Source organism: Carettochelys insculpta, chromosome 4 (assembly GCF_033958435.1).
Source record: "Carettochelys insculpta isolate YL-2023 chromosome 4, ASM3395843v1, whole genome shotgun sequence".
NCBI classification, from domain to species: domain Eukaryota; kingdom Metazoa; phylum Chordata; order Testudines; family Carettochelyidae; genus Carettochelys; species Carettochelys insculpta.
In genome coordinates, this window is record NC_134140.1 from 24,653,700 (window position 1) to 24,675,630 (window position 21,931).

Here is a 21,931-nt window from a genome sequence, read left to right on the forward strand (position 1 = left end):
GACATGGTAGGAGTTTAGCTAAGGAAACTCATGCTCAGGGGAATTAAGAAAGTAGTGTTCATGTAAATCCAATTTACCAGCAGAAAATAAGGAGGAAGAAAGAGCCAGTGCCATATGACCAGCCATTGCTTTGCAGAAAACTGGCCGCTATTTGTGAAGCATTCTTTTAACTTTTTTTGTGGAAGAGCTATAGACAGATGACCAAATTCTGTTAATTTATTTCTCAGGCATTAGGTCAAAATTCATGAAATTTCCCAAAGTATCATGGAAATTAGAAACAGGAAAGACCTAGTGGGTCATCCTATTAATATAAAAACATTTTCTTTAGCATAGTCCCATGTACTTCGTCCAGTCTACTGTTAAGTGACTTGGAAAACTCAAGCTGCAAGACCATCACCTTTGGGATATTCTACCCAAACTTAATTTTTTATACTGGGCATTAGCTGCATTTCAGCATTGCGAAAGTTCTACCCTCTGGCTACCTGCAAGTGCCAAAGCTAACCAGTATGAGAGAAGACTGCTCGGTGGTAGGCATGGCTCAGGATGTTGGAAAATTAGGATTGATTCAGAAAAGCTTTGGATAAACATCCATCCTGTGTGTACATGAGCCCCTTCCTTTTGAAAGGGGCATGTTAATGAGTGGGTTCGAAAGATGCTAATGAGGCGCTGCAATGAATATCCTATCTGGTGATAGGAGGAAGGGCTTTCAAAAATTGGGGGTGTCCCGTCTCCACGGGTGATGCATGATTCAAAAAGCTGCACTTTCGAATCATTGTGGCTGCCATTATGCTAATGAGGCACTGCATAATTATTGCAGCACCTCATCATCTTTCGATGCCTCTTAAGGAAGAAAGGGGCTCATGTAGACACTGGGTTTTGGGTGTCCCTCTGAATCCCTTGATCTTTCAAGGAGTAGATAGAAACCTTAGAACAACTGACTTTCTCATGAGATTCTCAGTACCTCTGGCTTCCAGTTAGAATGGAAAGACAACCAAGAATAGCCCCCCCTTTTGTTTTTTAAAGCTACATTGATACTTATCCCACCCAGGACCCTGGGGAGAGCAGACATTCAACAAGGTGTGGGTATGGGCACGTGAATGGAGTTAATTAGATATTTCAAAATCACCACAAAGCTTCAGGACTTTCCTAATACCTTTAAAACCATTTCACCCATCCTTAAATACAAACTAAGATGTTATGCTTCTATGGAGCGGTGTATTTGCACTCTCAGGTGCCTCCTTCAGTAGTTGAAGAAAAATGCTTGCATCCTCAAAGTATCTGGACAGTTACAAGTAAATAACGCAAGAAAAAGATGCTAGGGCTAAAGAGTTTTTTCCCATTAGTAACTGATGCAACAAGCACAGACTAGGTGCCAGGGCAATGAACTGTCAAATCAGGAGGTGCTGGAGCTCAGTACTGGGTTTAAACTGGCTAATACTCACCTAATAAGTCAGAAAGATCAACATAAGATGAAATCAACTGGACCTCAGTAAATGGGAGCATTCTATTTTTTAAAGGCTCACTTTACCATGCTGTTTATATGTGCAAGGATAGTTAATTTTGCGCCGTTGTGAATCCATCAGTAAAAACTCCTTATTAAAATGGATGGGATACCCAGAAATCAGAACTTTTGGTCAGATGTTTGACAAAAGACAAGATTTATTTTAGTTTACCTTGGCTTTGTTTTTCTGTTCTAAACTTACAACGCTTGTTCTTAGCAGTCTGAATGAGAGTTCAGTACATCAGTATCAATTTTCATCAGTGGGGTGATGCTTGCACTGACACTTCTGAATAAGGAGATGTGATCTTGCTCATATAAGTGGCAATTATTTTGTTATTTCAGTGCACACTCTATGGATTCTATACTGGTAGGTTTTTTAAGGAAGAGTTCCTGTCTTTTTTTTTTTTAAATACACATTGATATTAAGATAGATGGTCTGCTAAATTTCTATTATTTAAAAACAGCTTTTTGCAGCAGGTAAGAAATGCCTGTTAGTACTTGTGGTGTTGAAGGGGAGTTTTATACTGATATTTTCATTAATAAAATTAATTATGAATATAAGCATGACATTTAACAGGTTAAGTGGCACATAAACGTACATGGTTGCATTTAAAAGTAAAAGCAGGATTGTGTATGAAAGTTGTCTTCTCTTTAATTAGTTTTTGTTGCCACTAAGGTCTTAATTCAGGATTGCACTGAGCCCCATTGTTAAGGCTGTTTACGAAAAAAAAAAATCAATGTACACAAGCTCTGATTAGAACGTGATTGATGCTCAGTAACTCCAATGAACAGGAACTAATGCAATCAGACAGATCCGATCTCATTTGCTGAAGGCCACATTAATCATTATATATTTGGGCAAGATCAGCTGTTCAGACAGGTACAGAGGGGGGTCTTAAACTTAATGCAACCAGCTAAACACATAAATTAGCTGACCGTGTTAAAATAAATATGTTATATATTATATACATATGGCATGCTTACAAGACTTCAGAATATGCAAGCTTTACTGCATATAGTAGTTTTATTTAAAGATTTGAGAGTACAAGTGAATGGAAGAATTAACTAATAACCCAAAAAACTGTTTGCTTCCCACCACCAAACTTGGAATGCAGATATGCACACATGGCTATTTCAGGTTGCCCTGGTATTAATAGCAATTGAACAGGTTATATGAATTAATACTGAACTTGTTTCACCCAACCTCCTCCTGTAAATTCTAGATGATATTAGGAACTATGTACATTAATATATTTATAAAAATTAAAAACTAACTGCTTGAGGGAAGCCTTCAAAGGAATCTTTCAGCTACCATGTTGAATATAAATAGGACTCTCTGGTAGTTAGTAGTGACTAACTGGTAGTATGTGATTTCATTTATGGCTTCATTAAGGATTTAATTTTGTACAATTGCATGGAGCAGTAGTGGGTTGATAACAGTGTCCACATGTACAATGTAGAACACATCACTCAACAGATAAGAGAAAAGTTGTCACATCAAATATTACTTCTAAAGGATTTGGGAGTCCTTTATTTCTCATTCTCTGTCCCATCCAGGCCTATTATTCAATTTTGTCCTTCAGCAGAGGTGCTAAGGTTCCCCACAGCGCACCATCCAATATACAATCATGAAACTTTCTGGTTCACTTCAAGCTAGTCAGACCCCGATCATTACAGAACCATGTTGTGTGGCTCCCAAATAAAGACTAGAGGCCCTGAGAAATCGGCATGATAGCATGTATGGGGACTGGGAAACTCGGTGAGGCAAATCTTCTTCCTCCTTTACCCTTCTAAGCAACAGAGTTTTGGAATATCACTGGCCTTTTTGTTGAAAAGAACAGCATGCCATGATAGGAGCAGCCATACCCTTTCTGGCTGTGGGCCTGAAAAGGCCTAGATTGTCATTTCCCTGGGTAAAATCTCAGAAGCAGCTGTGGAGGAAGACAGCTTGTATGAATCCCTTTACCTCCATACTTGCTTGGACCTCTGTAACAAAGGTTGGAAGTTGGAGCTGGACAAATTCAGATTGACCATAAGGCATAAATTGGTAACTTATGGGCCTGTTTAGTAGACTGCCAGTGTTCCCAGAGCTCCCAGTGTATCTGGTGTAGCGGGGCGCGTACATCTGACGGTGGGGCAGTACTGGGAAACTCACAGGAAAGTCCAATGAAAGCAGGGGATAAAGATATAGTTGGAAAAAATGGACTATGTTGTATTGAAGCATGGATTGCATTGTTATGTGTAAATTTGACATAGCATAATAGGAAAAGCCAGTTATCCTTGTGGCAGCATAAAAAGCAGCAAATAAACTGCTATAGGAGTTGATTGACTCACCCTGTTAAGCTATAGGTGACAGGTAGATGAGGTGATGGACTTCATGCCAAGGAGTCTGAGAAATTACTGCCAGAACTGGGAAACTAACTGGGACTCTGGTGTAATGCAATGCCTAGTGGTTACTCTTGATGGTGGAAGGCATTTTCCAGGAAGATTACGTCTCTCTTTCATGCAGGAACAAAAGTATGGTATGGGGTAAAATATTGGAATCTTTCCCATGAGGGTAATTGTGGTTTTTGTTGACAAGTATTTCTGGGGATGTAGCAGTACTACAATGAAATCTAGTGCAATAGTTGACCATAGCCATGGAGCCATGTGCAGAGACCTATATTCATGCCAGTTCACATGCACAGAAACTAGGCCTCTACATTAGAAGAGTGAGGAAGTCTGCCAATCATTTGCTTTATTCAGCAGGAATTAGATGCAGACCGAAAGGGAAGAAATGAAAGGAAATTAGAAACAGTTGAAAGGAAGTGGGGAGGCAAAAAGGAGGTCAACGAGGCAGTGCGAGGGCTTGCCAAGGCTGAGCTCCAGCACCTCCCGGTTTGACAGTTCATTGTCCTGACACCTAGTCTGTGCTTGCTGCATCAGATATTAATGGGAAAAAATGCTTTAGCCCTGGCATTTTTTTCATTGCAAATTAAGTACTGGGAAGAGGCAAGAGGTAGATTGTGAGAGCAGATAAGGGCTTCCTGGTGAGATGGAAGGGGAGAGAAAAGTAGCAAGACAACTGAAGGGAAGGAAAAGAAGATCCAAGATGGAGGAACAGGGTAGGGCAGAAAAGGGACAGCACTTGAGAAGATGTAACAGAACATGGGAGGTGTGATGGGGTAAGGCTGGGGGGTGGGGGAATCGGTACAAGAGGGAAAAGCAGGGCTGGCAAATAAGCAGAGTGGGAGCAGCTGGGGAGGAAGCTGCCCTGGGTCAACTGGGGCCAGCTGAGCCCACTTAAGACTGCCTTTAAAACCCCTTTGCCCAGTGGGAGAAGGAGGTGATAGTAGAGAGTATAGGAGAGAAGCAATGGCGGTGTTTTCTAGAAGCAGCAGAGGAGGGGAGGAGTACTCAGCAGTGAAGGGCTAAGGCCCTCGCCCAGGCCGCCCTGAGATTCAGTGCGGGGCCGGAATGGACTGATGACACAGGGGGAGCAGATCCAGGAGGTAGAACATGCTGCTGCTGCTGCCACTATCTGGAGGAGGTGTGGCGGTGGGGGGAGGAATCATCTGGGGAAGTGGCCCAGGGGGAAGATCTGCGGTGTCCATGACGATGGGAGCCCTTCCCCACCAGTAGCAGCCACACAGAGTTCCTAGGCCAGAACCTGGAACAGGTGGGTGGGGCCCAGGTTCCCCCCAGACAACCATCCCACCTCCCCCATCTCAAGAAGGGCAACTGTGGCCTGCCACGGGGCTAGTGGACTGAACAGAGACCCAGAGCCCAGGAACAAAACTAGCCAAGCCGCAGAGAAAGGAGGGACAGAGGAAGAGTTAGAAGGGTCAGTTATTTTAATAGAGAATGAAGCAGGGAAAAAAGAAGGAACCAAACCTAACTGGAAATAGGAGCGAAGGATGAAAGTGGGGGGGTTGGGAGGTGAGCGAGAAGAGATCAAAATGAGAGTAGAATAGGGGCAAGAAAAGAAGAAAGCAGGAAAACAAACACAAGTGCACATATATGAGAACTCACTTGAGGTCCTATATAGTATTGTATTTTCCTTCTTGCAAATGGAAGCTAAAGAGAGGATTTGTCTGACATCATTTCAGGAGTGGAGGAATCTTCTGGCCAAGTGTGACCCTGAGGAGGGCAACGTTTAAGACTGTGGCCACACAGCAAAGTTATTTTGAGATAAGTCATTATTTTGAAATAATCTTGCAAGTATCTACACTACGCATGTACTATTTTGAAATAAATTCAAAATAGCTGGCACGTTATTTTGGATTTTGTAAGCTTCATTGCAGGAGGAATGGCACCTATTTTGAAATAGCTTTTTCAAAATAGGCACTGTTAAGACATGGAGGGTGCATCTACACTAGCCCCTTGTTTCAAAATTAATTCTGAAAGGGGGCCCAATTTCGAAAGAGGCTGCGGAGTGTCTACACGCCCAACAGCCTCTTTCAAAATTGTTTTCAGCAAAAAGGGGCACACATTTCAAAACTGCTCTTCCCATCCGGGATCTGGAAGCGTGGCCCCTTTTGAAACCAAATTTCAAAATAGGGCATATGTAGACACTCCAGGCCCGCAATTTCAAAATTACAGGTCCGCCATGGCGGCGGCTCCAGGGAGCATGGAGACACACTAGCAAGCCCTAGCAGGGCTCTGTGGTCCCTGGGACAGCTCCTTAAAGCCACATGGCCCCAGAAACTCCGTGCAGGAAGCTGAGAACATGCCCAGGGCCTGAGGAACACGAGCTCTGCCTGGCACATGCTCCAGCAGCCCAGACAGAAGCGCCACACAGCCCATCAGCTGGATGGCAAGCCCCCAACACTCTGGGGACCCCCAAGAGATCCCCACCTCGCAGCCTGAGGGGTCGCATGAGGAGAGCCAGGTCCAAAAAAGGAGGGGCCCCTCCTGGACAGAGGCCGAGGTAAAAGACCTCCTCGGCCTCTGGGTGGAGGAGGAGGTGCTGCTCCATACCACCGGGCAGCCCCACAACACAGCTACCTTCGAGCGGCTATCACTGGGACTGCGGAAGTGGGGACAGCCCCAGTGCACGGCCACTCAGGTCTGATCCAAGCTGAAGGAGCTGAGGCAGGCCTATAGCCAGGCCAGGGATGCCCGCAGGTAATCGGGGGCTGGGGTCAGCCCAAGGTGCCCCCCATTACCGGGCATTGGAACAGCTCCTCAGGCCGAAGGACATCCCTGAGCCATTGGTAGTGCTAGACACAGGCAGGCCCAACACCAACCGGGAGACAGACCCATGGGAACAGCTGGGACCCTCGAGCCAGACCACACCACGGAGCCAGGGAGCAACTCGGAAGAGGGAGGGTGCCACTCGTGATCACAGTCAGCTCCGCTACCTCCAGCCAGGCCCCCTCGAGGCCGGTGTCCCCGGACCTGTTCTCCAGAGCCCCAGGTAGGTAACGGGTGAATCGGTCGCCTCACAGATGAGGTCTAGGCGGGCACATGGGAACCCCCAAGTGGGGGTCGGCAGGGGAGGCACTACCAAGGGGGATGGTCCAGGGGTGGCACGAGTGGAGACCTCAGGCCCAGGTGACTGCACTGATGGGTGGCCTCTCTCCCCCTTGTGTCTCCACAGCATCATCCTCTGAGGGCCGGACCACACCCATGCCAACCATCTGACAGAGCCGGAGAACCCTCCTCCCCATTGCCCACGCTGCCGCCTGCCCAGCCCTGGAGGGCCCAATGGCGATGCCATTACCACCCTCAGGAGGCGGCGGAGGCCCACACTGCAGCTGTCTGGGAGCAGACTGCCGTGCTCCAGGAGTGGCTGCAGATGTAGTGGGAGGACAGGGCCTGGTGGCCGCAGCCCTCTGACAGCCTGCCCCCCTGCCACTCCTGAACCCACCCCAGTTGCCCCCGAACTCAATGCCCTCATCCCACGTACCCTCACCCCGTCCATCCTGCTCGCCCTGGGCCACTGGCTGATTGCCAGTGTGAATCAGGGGGCGGATCTCCCCCCATCCCCTGCCGCCTCACCCAGCCCACCCCGTCCCTTAGCCCCTGGCCGATCTTACCTCCCCGTCCTGCCAGCCTCCTCCTGGCCCCGACAGGGCCCCCGCAACCCGGGCAGCAGGGGCCCTGTACCTGCTGGGGCTCTCGCCCCCCATCCCCGTGGGGGACTAAGCCCACCTGTGCCTGTGGCCCCAGCCACGTGGGTGTGCCCTTGCCTCATTGTATATAGTTCTCTCCCATTCCTCTCCATATTTAGCTTCCATAGGAAGACCTCCACACCATTTTTCCAGAGCTGTTTATTTACATGTATATAGTTGGCCCCCAGTTATGAAACCCTTTTTTGTGCACTCCAGTGTTCCCTGTGTGGGGGGGCGGGGGAGTGTACTGCAAGGGGGTGTGAGCCAAGTGCCAGGTGAAGGTCAATGTGGCTCCTGCTCAAAGGCCTCCCGGAGGGCTTCCCGGACGATAACTCCTTCTCAATGTGCCTGGCAGCACAGGGCCATGGGTGGCTGCTCAGAGCCAGGGCTGTGGTCCACAGCCCACCCTGGCATGTAGCGCTCGTGCTTGTCCTCCACTATATTGTGCAAAGCACAACAGGCTGCGACCACCCCGGGGACGCTGGATAAGCTGACGTCCAGCTGTGCAGTCAGGCATCGGAAATGCCCCTTGAGGCGTCCGAAGGCCTGTTCTACAGTGTTGCAGGTGTGGTTCAGGCAGTTGTTAAAAGTGTCCTGGCTGGTGGTGGTGTGCCCAGCATAGGGGCGCATCAGCCGCAACTGCAAAGGGTATGTCCCATCAGCCACTATACATGGTGGCATCATTGTGTGCCCCATGGGAAGCTCCCGGGCAGGGATGTAGGCGGCCTCCTCCATGCGCCACCCCAGTCAGGAGTTGCGTAGTACCCGTGCATCGTGGGCTCGCCTGGACCAGCCCACGCAAATGTCACAGAACCAGCCCCAGGCATCAATGAGCGCTTGGAGCACCACCGAGTGGTACCCCTTGCGGTTTATGTAGCGTCCCACACTATGGTCCAGGGCACGGATAGCTATGTGGGTGCCATCGAGTGCGCCAAAGTAATTCAGGAAACCGAGGGCTGCGAATCCCACTGTGGCATTGTCCGAGTTGTCAAGGTGGACGGCCCTCCGCAGGATGATGCGATTGATGGTCCGGACCACCTGTAGAAGGGGGGCACCGACGTGGGGCACATGACGTGGGGGCCCCCCTGCCCCCTCCCATTCCCCTGGAGGACCCCCACCAGGGGGGTCCCCTGCCCCCTCCCCCAGGTGGGTGTGGGGCTCTGGTCTGATTTACTTCCAGGAGGACAGCTCCAACAGTGGCCTTGCGCACCCCGAATTGGTGTCCCACTGAACCGTGGCTGTCCGGGGTGGCCAGCTTCCAAAAGGCGATCCCCACACACTTCTTGACTGGGAGTGTGGGCCGCATGCAGGTGTCCACATGCTTCAGGGCGGGTGTGAGCCATTGACACAGCTCCAGGAATGTCTGCTTTGTCATCCTAAAGTTCTCGAGCCACCTTTCATCATCCCACTGGCCCATACCAGCCTCTCCCACCAGTCCTCACTGCTGGGGTGGCTCCAGAGGCATTGTGGGGGATGGGAGATGGGGAGCGGTGGTTGCCCTGTTGCCAGGGCCTGCAGGACCCCAGTGGGTGGAGTTGGGCCCCAGGGCATCCATCATACCCAGCATGGCAATCACATCAGCCTCAGGCAGCTGCTCTTGCTCCATTGTCCTCCAGTTCTTGGTGCACGGTCCATGCAGCGCTGTGTACTGCTCTGCAGTGCTCTGTGTGTGCAGGGTGGGTGTGTTTGGGAGGGGCCCTTTAAGGTGGTGCTGGCTGTGGGACCCGGAAGGGCTTGTTGGCCATGTGACCCCGTGCGTGGTGTTTCCAAGCTGCTTATTTCGAAAGACCCTGAGTTCCTGTGTGGATGTTCCCTTTCGAAGCATGAGGGGGAGGGGTTTTGAAATAGCAGATCAGTACAGAGATGTGTTTTGTGCATGTAGCCGTGCTATTTCGAAATCCCTTATTTTGATTTTGTTTTTCAATGTTCCCCCTTTCGAAGTTTCTTTGTAGTGTAGACACACCTCGAGTAGTGCTGTTTTGAAATAAGCCATAATGGTGTCCTGTGGCACTATTTTGAAATAGACACGATGTGTCCAGACATGCTGTTTTGAAATGCACTCTTGTGTGTAGCTGTGTTATCTCAAAATAAGCTATTTTGGAATAGCTATTCTAGAATGGCTTGTTTCAAAATAACGCTGATGTGCATATGTAGCCTAAGTGTTGTAATGCTTCCAGTTTGGCCAAGAGGAGAGACACGGTAGTGGGGTTTTTCCACCTCTAGTTTCCAGCAAGTTCTATATAGCAGTTCTAATAAGGACTCAGAAATGCCTGACTTTTTCAAGAGTAGGCGATAATTGTGCCATGAATAGAGAACAGTCTTTCAGTGCCATTAGTACACTTAAACAGAAAAAGCCAGCAGGAACAGTTAACAGCAATATCTTGCTCAGAGAACACATGCAAAATGAACTAACAGGAACCTTAACCGAGAGTTTTGTCAATATGCTGCATATAGAATTGCTGTGCAGAGCAGAACTGTCTACAATATGTACTCTCATGGTGAACTGTGTAGCTCAAAAGCTTGTCTTACCAACAGAAACTGGGCTGATAAAAGATGCTATTTCAGCCACCTTCACACTCTAAAAATACAGCGGACACTTCTGCAAAGTGAAATAAGTTTACATCTCTCTCTCTCTCTCTCTCTCTCGGCTGCCCACTATAATATGGGGTCCTTTAACCTCCCCATCACATACACTGCATATTATCATGGTGTTGTTATGTAATACAGAATTGTGGTTTTGAAAAAGAATGATAGAAATGCTAAAGTAGGCTCCCTCTTTTTGTGTTAAACAGTGGGTAAGGTTATAATTCATCCATGTCTTTTACCCTCAACAAGAATGGCCACATTTCATTTACATAATGCTAGTTTTGACAATGCCATTAAATGGCAGAAACCAGGGCCAACATGAACAATAGTTATTACACAAACCAAGCAATAGGTATGCCTATGTTTTTAAAAAATGGCACTATGACACTAAGGCTGTGTCTACACGTGCCCCAAACTTCGAAATGGCCATGCAAATGGCCATTTCGAAGTTTACTAATGAAGCGCTGAAATGCATATTCAGCGCTTCATTAGCATGCGGGCGGCAGCGGCGCTTCAAAATTGACGAGCCTTGCCGCCGCGCGGCGCGTCCAGACGGGGCTCCTTTTCGAAAGGACGCCACCTTCTTCGAAGTCCCCTTATTCCCATGAGCTCATGGGAATAAGGGGACTTCGAAGTAGGAGGGGCCCTTTCGAAAAGGAGCCCCGTCTGGACGCGCCGTGCGGCGGCAAGGCTCGTCAATTTCGAAGCGCCGCTGCCGCCCGCATGCTAATGAAGCGCTGAATATGCATTTCAGCGCTTCATTAGTAAACTTCGAAATGGCCATTTGCATGGCCATTTCGAAGTTTGGGGCACGTGTAGACACAGCCTAAATGAGCCAGCCAAAGAAACCAGACTTCTGAACGTGTAAGTTCAAGAAATGACAAATCAGATAGACTGCAAAGGCACCTCTGCTGTATACTAAATAAGATTGGAAAAATCAGGATTTTTGACCATGACTGAGAGCTGTTCAGCTGGCATATTGCCTGTGTTAAACTGCTCCCTGGCTATTTCTGGATTCATGTGGAGCGAGGTTTTTTTGTTCCCAAGGGAAATGTGTTCCAGCCATGTGTATCTCTGCAGTCCATGATGCCCCATCATTGCAAACATGTTTCAAAATTTTGCCCAGGGGAAGAAGCCACAGTGCTGCATAACACCATTAGAATCAAAGACCGTGTGTGTCAAAACAGGGTGTTTCATATCCCTGTGCTGTTCTGGTTTTTTTTCCATGTGCTGAATAACCATTACAGCAGGAGTCATGATGACAAACCCTGGTGATTTAGGAGTACAATGTCAGATTTACTGCTGCTGTTTCCATTGCTGAAACAAGCCCTTATCTTGATCAATAGGCTTGATGCAGCTCCTTGGATGCAGTTTATCAAGCTGTTCACAGACGTTTCTGTTATTTAACTGTTTGGGCATCTTAATCGAAGGCATACAGGTGAGATTGTGCCTAGCACTCGCATGTGTGAGCAAGGGGAAGTGTGAACAAGCCAGGCCTCATCTAATACAGCGCTACAACTGCTGTTCCTGCACTTGCTTGAGTTTAGAGAGACTTTCCTGTAAGACTCCCATGGGTGAGAAAGAGAAGCATAATGCCCACCCCATCCCATGCTCTACCCAACAGACGTGGATGGCTCTGGATGGGGAGCGTATATTGCACCTGCTGAGGGGTGAAGCAGCAGTCACACTCCCCAGTCGTGCCTGAGAACTCTAGGAAGAGCTGTGACAACTCATCCATCTCTGTACACAAGTTGTTGCTGCTGAATACAGCAGTTGCTATGTCCTATACAGACCCTGCCCCACCAATATGTGGCTCACTGCTGCTCGTTTCAGCATCTGCTGTATGCAAAGTGCTGCATAAAATAAACGCCTATTGTGTCGAATGTGAGCCCCTCAGCTACACTGAGTCAGGTCATTGCTGGTGATATTGCTAATGATTCATGATGCAGAAAATAGCTTGCCTGAATTCTGCAGCTTCTCTCTGTTGTTTCTGAAGACAGTAAGCTCGGCAACTGTGATTCAGTAGACATGTCATTTAGTTGCACAGTTACTGTTCATTTTTTAAAACAAAAAAGCAGTCAAGTAGACCTCTCATTGTCCATGTCCCCAGAAGGAAGAATACGAAGTAATGGGATTAACCAGCAGCAAGGGAGGTTTAGGTTAGATATTAAGAAAAACTTTCCCACTCTCACCCCTATCTCCTCTCCATTTAGCTGCTCCTTCCCTAAGTAAATTCACTTACATGCACCCCACCCAATTGTGTCACTAACCTGATGCTTGCTACTATCACATTGTTCATCCAGTATCAGTGTTCAGCCTCTTCCACCAGCCTGCTCCTGGCTCATCTATTCAAACAGTATTTTGTTATTGTTTTCTTGTACTCCCCTATTCACCTATATTCTCTTGTCTTACATTAGACTATAGGCTCTTGGGGCAGTGGGGGGGGGCCCTATGGGTTATTGTTTTGGTTCTGTTTTTGTGCAGTGCTTGGCACAATGGGCTGTGTGGTCTATGATTGGGGCACCTAGGTTATACAAATAATGAACTACCACTTCAGAAAAATTAATTTTTTATGCAGTGAATTGGCCATGATCCCAGTAACTCCTGAGAAATCTGTCTTGGCAACGTTTGTTTAAATAAAGGTGAAAGTAAACAATACTGTCCACTTTTGTGTTATGCAATAGTGGCTATTTTTCTTACTGCCATTAAAAGTTTTTAGCCTTCATGGTCTGGAGAAGACATGGAAAATTGAACCTTAAATACCCAACAATTAGAATGCAAATAAAAAGAACTCAAGGATTATTATTTTTCAATCTCATTGTTTTTTTAAATAAATCTTCTGATTTTTTTGGGGGGAGGTGGGGTTCTACCTCATGATTTTTGAACTCTTGCAATTAGCACAATTGAAGTGATCTTGAAATTTATTGAATGCCACAGGATGGATAGAGACCATGTAAATGCAAAAGTGTATTAACGTATGCATGTGTGCACTTGCGCGCGCACACACACACAAAGAGCTTTTTTTTTTGTGGCAGTACTGGCACCTCCTGGCCAGGGTTCTCGTGGCAGGGGCTGCTGGCAGGGCTCAGGGCCAGAGCCCCTGCCAGTACCACAGAAGTGCAGAGGCCAGGAACTGGAGCCCATGCTGACCCCACAGCAGCACAGGGGCTTGGAGTCAGAACGCCCACCCTCCCCACAACAGCATTGGGGGGGCTGGGAGGCTGCCATGGGGCTGGGAGCCAGAGACCCCACCAGCCTTGCAGCAACATAGGGGCTGCGGGGGGCGCAGAGCTCCTGCCAGGCCGCCAGCAGCTCCAGCCATGGGAACCCTGGGATGGGGAGCAGGGGGTCCCCATCAGCCCTGCAGCAGAGAGCTGGCTCACTACCAGCGCCTCTTGTTTAAAAAAAAAAAAAAAAAAGTACTCTGTGTGTGTGTGTGTGTGTATATATATATATATATATATATATATATATATGTGTGTGTGTGTATATGTATATATATATAAAGGCTGCATAGTATAACACCAGTTTCTGAACGCCATAGAGTTCAATTATAGGTTCCACCTTCCACAACTGGCATTTGCTAGTCTAGTTAAATCCAAACCATGGATGTTACTGGACCAAAGAGCCCTGAACCATGAGGATGTTTGGAGGGGAGCCCAACAGGGCTTCTTTATTGGAAATAGCACCTGGCCAGGACTGGAACCAGCCTCCATAGGACCAGAAAGTGGGACTGTAGCCAGCAGCCCAGACATGCCTGAAATCGGGGCCAGCACAGGCTGTGCTGGAGCTGAGGGAGAGGCAGGGGCTCAAGGTGGTGGACGGAGGCAGGGAGATCTCCCTTCATCCGGCAGGTTACCTCGTTCAGGACAGGTGGGGTCCCAAGGGTGCCAAATGAGGACTTGCAACCTGTGCACAGCAAAGAAAAGTAATTGTACTGATCAGCTTCTGTGTCTGGTAGAGTTCGTATATTCTATTTATTTTTTTGCTTGTTTTCTCTCGTTGCAGTGTTATTATGACAGGTGCATATAACAACTTCTTTCGAATGTTCGACCGAAACACCAAGCGTGATGTTACCTTGGAGGCATCGCGGGAGAGCAGTAAACCACGAGCCATTCTAAAACCTCGCCGAGTCTGTGTTGGAGGTAAGCGACGGAAAGATGACATCAGCGTTGACAGTTTGGACTTTACTAAGAAGATCTTACACACAGCGTGGCACCCAACCGAGAACATAATTGCGATAGCAGCGACAAACAATCTGTACATATTTCAGGATAAAGTGAACTCAGAAATGCACTAGGTCTATCAATAGCTTTCTGTATTTATAAACCAGCCTTTTGAGAGTTGTAGGAGGACTTGATCTTCACGAAAGCATGGTCACGTGGTCATTGTGGTGGAATTTGTAGGTTCCCTCCCTCCACCCCTCAGTCTGTATCATTGATGGCAAGGCAGCCAACTTGTTCTAAATCACTGCACATGTATGATTGTCTGAGTAAAAAGGCACGGCTGTGAATTCAGTGCTGTGGTCTATGTCTGTTTTTTAACCAATCAGGGTATTCATTTCAGGGCTGTTCCTGTGAGGCACTGAGTACGCTAAACTCCAGCTGGCTCTTGAAGGGACAGTTCTTCACAGGGCCAGCATCCTGCTGTGATGCATTTTTCTGTGATCTGCAGCATTTACCACATTATTAGAGCTTTTTACATTTCATCCCGTGATTTTTTTTTCAGGAATGAAAGCCCAGAAAGCAAAGTGTAGTAGACCTACTTATGAGTGTAAGAATAGTCGCATTTCCCGTACATTGCTGTGCATAGGAGGAGGGCCCGAAGCAGTAGGACGGAAGCAACAAATTATTCTGCTTATTAACAAGTGACAAGTTACCCCCAGTTCCCTTATCACATTCCCCATCCCCAGCACTGAGCCTTCCTTATGGAGTGCCACAAACACTTTTATAATTTTTGACTTCTACTACAAATCCTGACTTTGCATTTCAGCTTTGCATCAAAAACTGAAACGTGCCAGCAATTGTCACAACTATCTTAGTTTAAAAAGTCCGTACTTTTCTAGTCCTAATGTAGAATGTGATGATAATTATTACAAGGGGTACCATTGACAAACTTCATGATGACTATTCAACACATGTAAAGATACATGGGTTAGCACATATACATGTGCTGTTACCATTTGGGGTTTTCAGAATTCTTCATGTGTTTGCTCAAATGCTGCTCCCACTGAAGTCAAACATTGAGTTAAATCAGTGCTGAGCCCTTTTGTAAAATCCCACACAACATTAACTTCATCACACTTATTTTAAATTTGGTATCTGCAGAAGCCCCAGAAAATATGGGTTTAATTACATTGAATGGGAACTCCAGAGCTTACCCCTGCTCACTGAATTTAAGCTTTTAACAGCTCCATTTCAAATGACGACTCCTGCATGAAATGGAAAACTAAAGTTCTGCTTACATTGGTTTATACAGTTCTTTCTTAAATTGACCTGCAATGTAACTGGAAGCTGTTTCCTTTAACAAATTTGTAGAAATGGTGCACCACTTTGGAATTTTTTTTTTTAATGTAAGAAATTTTTCTGCATCACTGCAGAAAAATAATTTCTTCTCAATTCACAAGTGACAGAGCAAAACTGATTCAGATGCCTTGATCAGCTCGTGTTAACAATTCCTCATACAATACTGGGTCTTTAACAACCTTACACCATTCTTTACGGACTTTTTGGTAAATGGTGAATGAACTAATCAGTGAAGCTGCATGCTTTTCTATTATGATTTCTGGGGAGAAAAATTTGCTTCCAAAGTTTACAATAAAGGCTACAACTTTTTATATGAAGTCTTGACTTGACACATGAACTATGTATGTTTAAAATTTTTTAGACTGATACTGTATATGCTGTATGTAGACGCATAAACGCACGTGCATCAGTTTCCAGCCATACTATACACATACAGTATGAAATATGTAGGTTAATTTTAAAGGGAATGAGGAATGTTTATAAAACACTGTATACTCTAGACAATATGGACAGTATTATATGTAAATAGTTATTCTAATTAAAGTTTACTATCTTTTTTTCTTGTAAAAAGATTTAAGAATGTGGTAAATTGTATAGAAGTCTTGTTTAATTCCAAACTACTGCTTCAAGAGTGTCATACACTTTCTTTGACTTTTGGCCTCCTCCATTTACCTTTGTTAGCTAAAATGCTAACTGCTCAGACTGGCATCTACTGTAAAACATACTTCGCTTGTAATAGCCTCAAGTAAGACTATATGTAACTTATTATAAAGCAAATTTTAACACAACAGTAATACTATTTTTTATTTGAAGTACCTTATGTTGTTTCAGTTCTAGGTACCAAAAATATCTTGTCTAATGAATAAAGTAAAATTTTGGAGCTTTACAAAATTGTTGATTTCCCGACAAAAAGAATTATGTGATTATCGAGGAAAACATGGGAATCCTTCTAAAGACCAGTATCCCATTCACAACTGACAGCACTACTAATATTCAGTTTCCTGGTCTTCTTGAATGTAAGAAAGTTGACATTGTCATTGTGGAACTTTTTAAACTTCTTTTCATTTTTGGTTTTAGCTTTCAGTGGTGTAGAGTAAGTGATGGTAAAGTTGGTTAATCAGATTGTTTGGAAAGCTGTTGTTCATGGTTGCATTCTTTGTGTTGCACAAATTAGCTAACTGTTGTTGAATAAAGATATAAATATGTTAATACCAGGTTTTTCAATAAAATGATTACAAAAATTGCATAAACAAAATGGTACTGAGCTGTGTCTTATATTTAAGCTAGGTGTTAGGCACGTAGGTACTTTTGAAAATCCCACTGGGCACTTGGCCACATCTTTTCAATGCTTAAAAATATTTAAATTTCAGACCCTTAAGAGCCTAAATCCTGAATGAGACTAAGGATTCGTTGACATAGCAACAGCTCTTCGTCCCTCCTGCCCCCCCCCCCCACGTGTTCTCTATAAACTGTGAGCTTGTACGGCTACTCAGGAGAGACTCAAATACCACCCAGCTCATTAACAGAGCACCAACAAATCACTGAGCTACAATAAGCCTAGAATGCCACAATTCCATTTTATCAGTCACTTTTCAGAGGCAGGAGGGACCAGAGCTAGCCACCCATTTGCTTTTTCTTTGTTTCTTCTGGTACGCATATTTCCGTATGCCTCTCTGCACATCAAACATTTATTGCACACATGGGTGGAAAAAATCTGCACACGGATGAAGCAAATAAGAGGAAACTTTGCCTTTCACCCACCCAAAAGAAAAATGCAGCCATTAGACTCAGAGCCCACATCTAAACATATAGACTCATCAGGCTTTGACTACAGCACTAAAAATAGCAGTGTAGATATTCTGGCTGGGGCTGAAGTGGTGGTTGTGAAACTTGGGAGTTGGGCTGAGAGTGTGTGTGTGTCTGTGGGGGTGTTTTTGCAGTGTAGATATATTATTAGGCACCTAATTGCCTAAGTCACTTTTGAGTATTGTGTTTAGCCTCCTAAAGGCCATAGCTGGTTTTAAAATCACCCCAAATAAGAAATGAACAAATAATTATGATAGGCAAACTTTAGGAAAGAAGAAAACATTTTAAATCAGTACAGCACTGGAGGCAAGTATGGGCACTTGTATACAGACGAAGTGCCCATTGAAGTTGGTAGTAACTTTGCCACTAGAAAGAAGGCAGGATGCAGCAGGTAATTAGAGTTTAGAAAAGAGTTTAGAAAAGTTAGAAATTTAAATCGACTATCATGATGCCTAAATGTTACATTCAGTGGAGAGGAAGCCCCACTACTGTCAAAAATGGGAATGTGTATGTGTCTGTCAGCACATTGTCAGTGGTTTTAACACCTGGCAGAAGAACTGTAAGGGTTTATATAGTGAGAAGGGCAAGCTCTGACCATCAAAAACGTAGCACAGATATTCATTTTTTTCTTACTTTTAAAACTAGAATGTCAAATATAGCACAGCAGAAATTCTGTCGGAGCTACCTGGAAAGATGAGATTTCATGGTTAAACAGTGGCACTGACCCATTTTAGGGGCACCATTATCCTCTGTTGAGGAAGAAGTCATGTGCCAAGAGGAAGCCAATGGAGCAGAACAAAGCCTTCGAAGACCCCACGTGATGGTGACACAAATCCAGTGTGCCAAATCCTACTGTGAGATAAAATGGCCACTGAAGGAAATCCGGTCCCCTATGTAAGACTGATTAAACCCACAACATGACTGATGTGCTCGGTAATGTTGGGCAAGCAAACGAATTAAGCATGAAGCTCCTTCCAATAAAGGGCTAAATTGTACCTGTATTTAGGTTGATTTGTAAAGGACGGGAGGCAAAAGCAGCCAAATCTTACAAACTTTCGCCTACTTTACCTAGTGTTTCTTATCCTTCACCCTGTACATCTCCAGTCCTTGCACTACCTACTCTCACTTGGGTTATCAAATAGCAGTAGCTAATGATGGAATAAAACTCAGTTGCAAATCAAATGATCAAGCAGTAAGCTCATTTCCCTTTTTATCTTCATCCCTTGTGTCCATCAGGATAAACATAACCCAGATGGCAAACCTCATTGCTCTAGAATGTTCAGCAAACATATTTAATAGCGCACACTGACCTGTTTTGTAACAGAGCGATAGCCGTGCTAGTCTATATTAGCAAAACAAAAAAAAGCAGTCTCGCTCTGTTACAAAACAGAGCAGTGTGCGCTATTAAATATTTGCTGAACATTCTACCAACTTCAGTGGGCTATTAAATATGCTATTAAGTGTGCTATTAGATATGTGTGCTGAATGTTACTACCAACTTCAATGGGCAGTCCTGCTTTTTTGTTTTGATAATATATAGACTAGCATGGCTATCACTTTGCTCTGAGGTGGTGGCTAATTTCCCCATCTAGTGAAGCCTGAGATGACATACCTATCATCCAACACAAGTGATAGGATGAAATCCCCCCTCCCCCCACCACCTTCTCTCCTCACAGAGAGGGCCAGCACAAGAACTATGCCAGGTAAGGCCTATTTTCCACCTGTTACTGAGTATCCTATCCTCCCATCCATTATTACACTCCCTGCCCATTTGCATTCTTCTCACTAACCGAGTTAAGTCTAAAAGTAGACTGATCCTGTGTGTGCTTAGTGAGGCCCTCAGAAGGCAAAAGGACTGCTACTGCAAGGAACAATTTGCACACTTAGACTCCCCAGGGCATGAAACATGTTGTCTTTGTCCAGTAATACTCATTCAGTGCTTTGGGTGCCATATACACAATTAATAATAAATGCTGAAAATACTTTTCACAGGGATGTGCTTCAGAAAAACCTTATTCCTCTGTATGCTGGTCTCAGTCCCACCTGTTGGACAGAAAGTAAAGCACTTATCATTGGGGATGAGCATTCTTTATGCACTTATCCAGTGTGAAGACACACAGCGTGGACCAAAGTGAGTACCCTTTCAGCTCAGCTATCCCTGACCTAGGCGGACTGACTCAGTTTCCTTGAGCTGTGTTACCATGGTTACACATTAAGCAGTCATGCTATTGATAATCACTTGTCATTTGGCAAGTGCAGCCAGTCAATAGCAGGTACTAGGCATATCACTGAGCACCTTTCCATAAAATAATTATTTTAATTACCACAAGCCCCCATATAGTTTATTTTCATATAACTATTCTTAATAAGAATAGTAGGACCTAAGTAAATTAAATGTTTCTTTTTTCATATATAGGGTTTTAGCACGTATGAAAAGCCATTAACTTTGTTAAAAATAAACTAATTGTGGCACGAGAACTGGTTTCATACCAAGCAGAATGTGAATTCCTAGCATAGCAGCGCTATCTCAAGACTTTATCAGCACCAAACATGTCTTTGCCCTAAATACAGAGTAGCTCCACATGCAGGGTCAAAGTCCTCAGTTGGTACAAACTGATACGCCGCCAATGAGCAATTCCAGCTGAGAATATGGTCTGCAATATATATATATATATATATATATATATATATATTTTTTTTTTTTTTTTAATTTTCACCGCCTTCTATGGATCATCAACTTGAAGGAGGTGTTCTGGGAAAAAAAAAAATCAATGTTGAAATATACACTTTTAACTGGGAATCAGGCTAAACTGAGAGACAGGTTTTAAAAAAAAGGGTGATAATCTTCCAAACACCAACCACAAAACTAATCTCCTCTGCTCCACTTCAGATAGACCACTCACACCTGAGCTTTTAGTTACGATCTTGCTGTGCCTCACTGGCCTGCCTGAATTTGGATCAGCCTTGTTGGGACTTGAATATGCCCATCTGCTCCCCAGGCTCCTGTGCTTAGCATTTTTTTTGACACAGAAAAAAATAAAGTGAAATAAAAAAATTATTTTTGGCTGCCCCCTCCATTGTTTGCAGTTGTTGCTTTCTGTCGAAAGTGGCTTGATTGTGCCTCCTTGAAAAGCACACTTGGTATGCTCACGGGCTGTAGGGAAGCTCGATACAGAGAAGGACAGTGACGCTCAACACCTGGGTAGACAGGCACAGACTCGGTGGCCGGGAAGGCCGGGGGGGGGGGGTGGGGGGGGGTGGTGTGCACATAGTAGGAGGCTAAAAGCAGCATTGGCGATGTTTGCCCCCCCCCCCCCCCCCCTTGGCGTCAGAGCCTGAGCTCCAGCCTAAACAGGCCTCTGTGCATCGCTGTTTTAACACCAGAGCTTAAGACCCATGAATCTGAGTCTCGTGCCCCTGGCTCTGCGACTCTGCTGTGAACGGCTGGTTGGGCAGATGCCCTCATGTTGTCGTTGGCTGACAGCTGCGCCTGATGACAACCATTAGCACCTTGTAACAGCTTTGCACTGAATATATTTTTATGTAAACAACTATGTGTGGTTCTAATTCATTTCGCTTTGCTATTCAAAAGAAGGCTGAATTGGTGAGCAGCTCTTCAGGCCCTCTGTTTCTGAAAGTTGTATTTTCCTGTGCTGCCAGAGCTAAAAGGCAATTTTGCCAGAGAAGGATTTACAGGATTTGATTGACTGTATCTTAGCAACAAGAGATGCTTATAAACCCTGTTTGTTTCAATTTTTAATTTAAATCTACCCCAGTCATCATGCACCATACACAAAACCACTTCAGCCATTCTGCATATAAAACCACGATTGTTCTATATAAATGTAGTTTCTAAAATGAGTCTGCACAATGGCATCTATCCTCCTTCCCCACAGGAGCTACCTATGCATTTCACAGACTTTCTCTTAGCTAAGCCATTTATAACCATCTGCGTCACAGGCGATGTCTAGCTTGCCAAGAATTGTCAGCAAAAGATCTGGAAATTTGTGCACTGCCTTTGCATATCTTCTGCTGAGAGTTTTGTTGTGAGAAGCTTTCCTGACATTTGTCCTGCCCACATAGGGCCAAATGTCAGGCAAAACTCCTCTGCCAACACTACCTTCTTCCTCATGGAATGAGGATAACCAGACCAGCAGCTTTCTGTCCGGAGCCGCCCAGGTTCCTTACAGAAGCCTGCAATCTAGACATAGCCATGCTGGCTGGAGACAGTTTGGGGATGCAGGGGGAAGACACAGGGTATCTGCAGAAATTGTATTGAATTCATGCCAAGCCCCTAGGTATTTGGGGATGATGTCATTCCTAATCCCCCAAGGAGTGAGCCAAACGCCACAGGAAGAACTTTGCAATGTTCTCCTCATCTCCAAAACTGTTCTTACAGGTTTTTCTTTGGAAGATAT

At 45.3% G+C, this 21,931-nt stretch overlaps 1 protein-coding gene across 6 annotated transcripts in view; it reads left to right on the forward strand.

Annotated features, from left to right (window-relative positions):
• Window positions 1–16,956, forward strand: part of PPP2R2C (protein phosphatase 2 regulatory subunit Bgamma) — a 214,807-nt gene extending 197,851 nt beyond the window's left edge. For 4 of the 6 annotated variants that reach the window (XM_074992459.1, XM_074992460.1, XM_074992461.1 and 1 more), the window contains one exon: window positions 14,191–16,956. In XM_074992459.1, coding sequence (XP_074848560.1) covers window positions 14,191–14,482 — 292 coding nt within the window. In that variant the 3' untranslated portion in view covers window positions 14,483–16,956. Of the gene's footprint in view, window positions 1–5,589; window positions 9,196–11,528; window positions 11,621–14,190 lie in introns of those variants that run through there. The other 2 variants (XM_074992464.1, XM_074992463.1) reach the window with 2 other exon arrangements.
• Window positions 16,957–21,931: the final 4,975 nt, after the last annotated feature.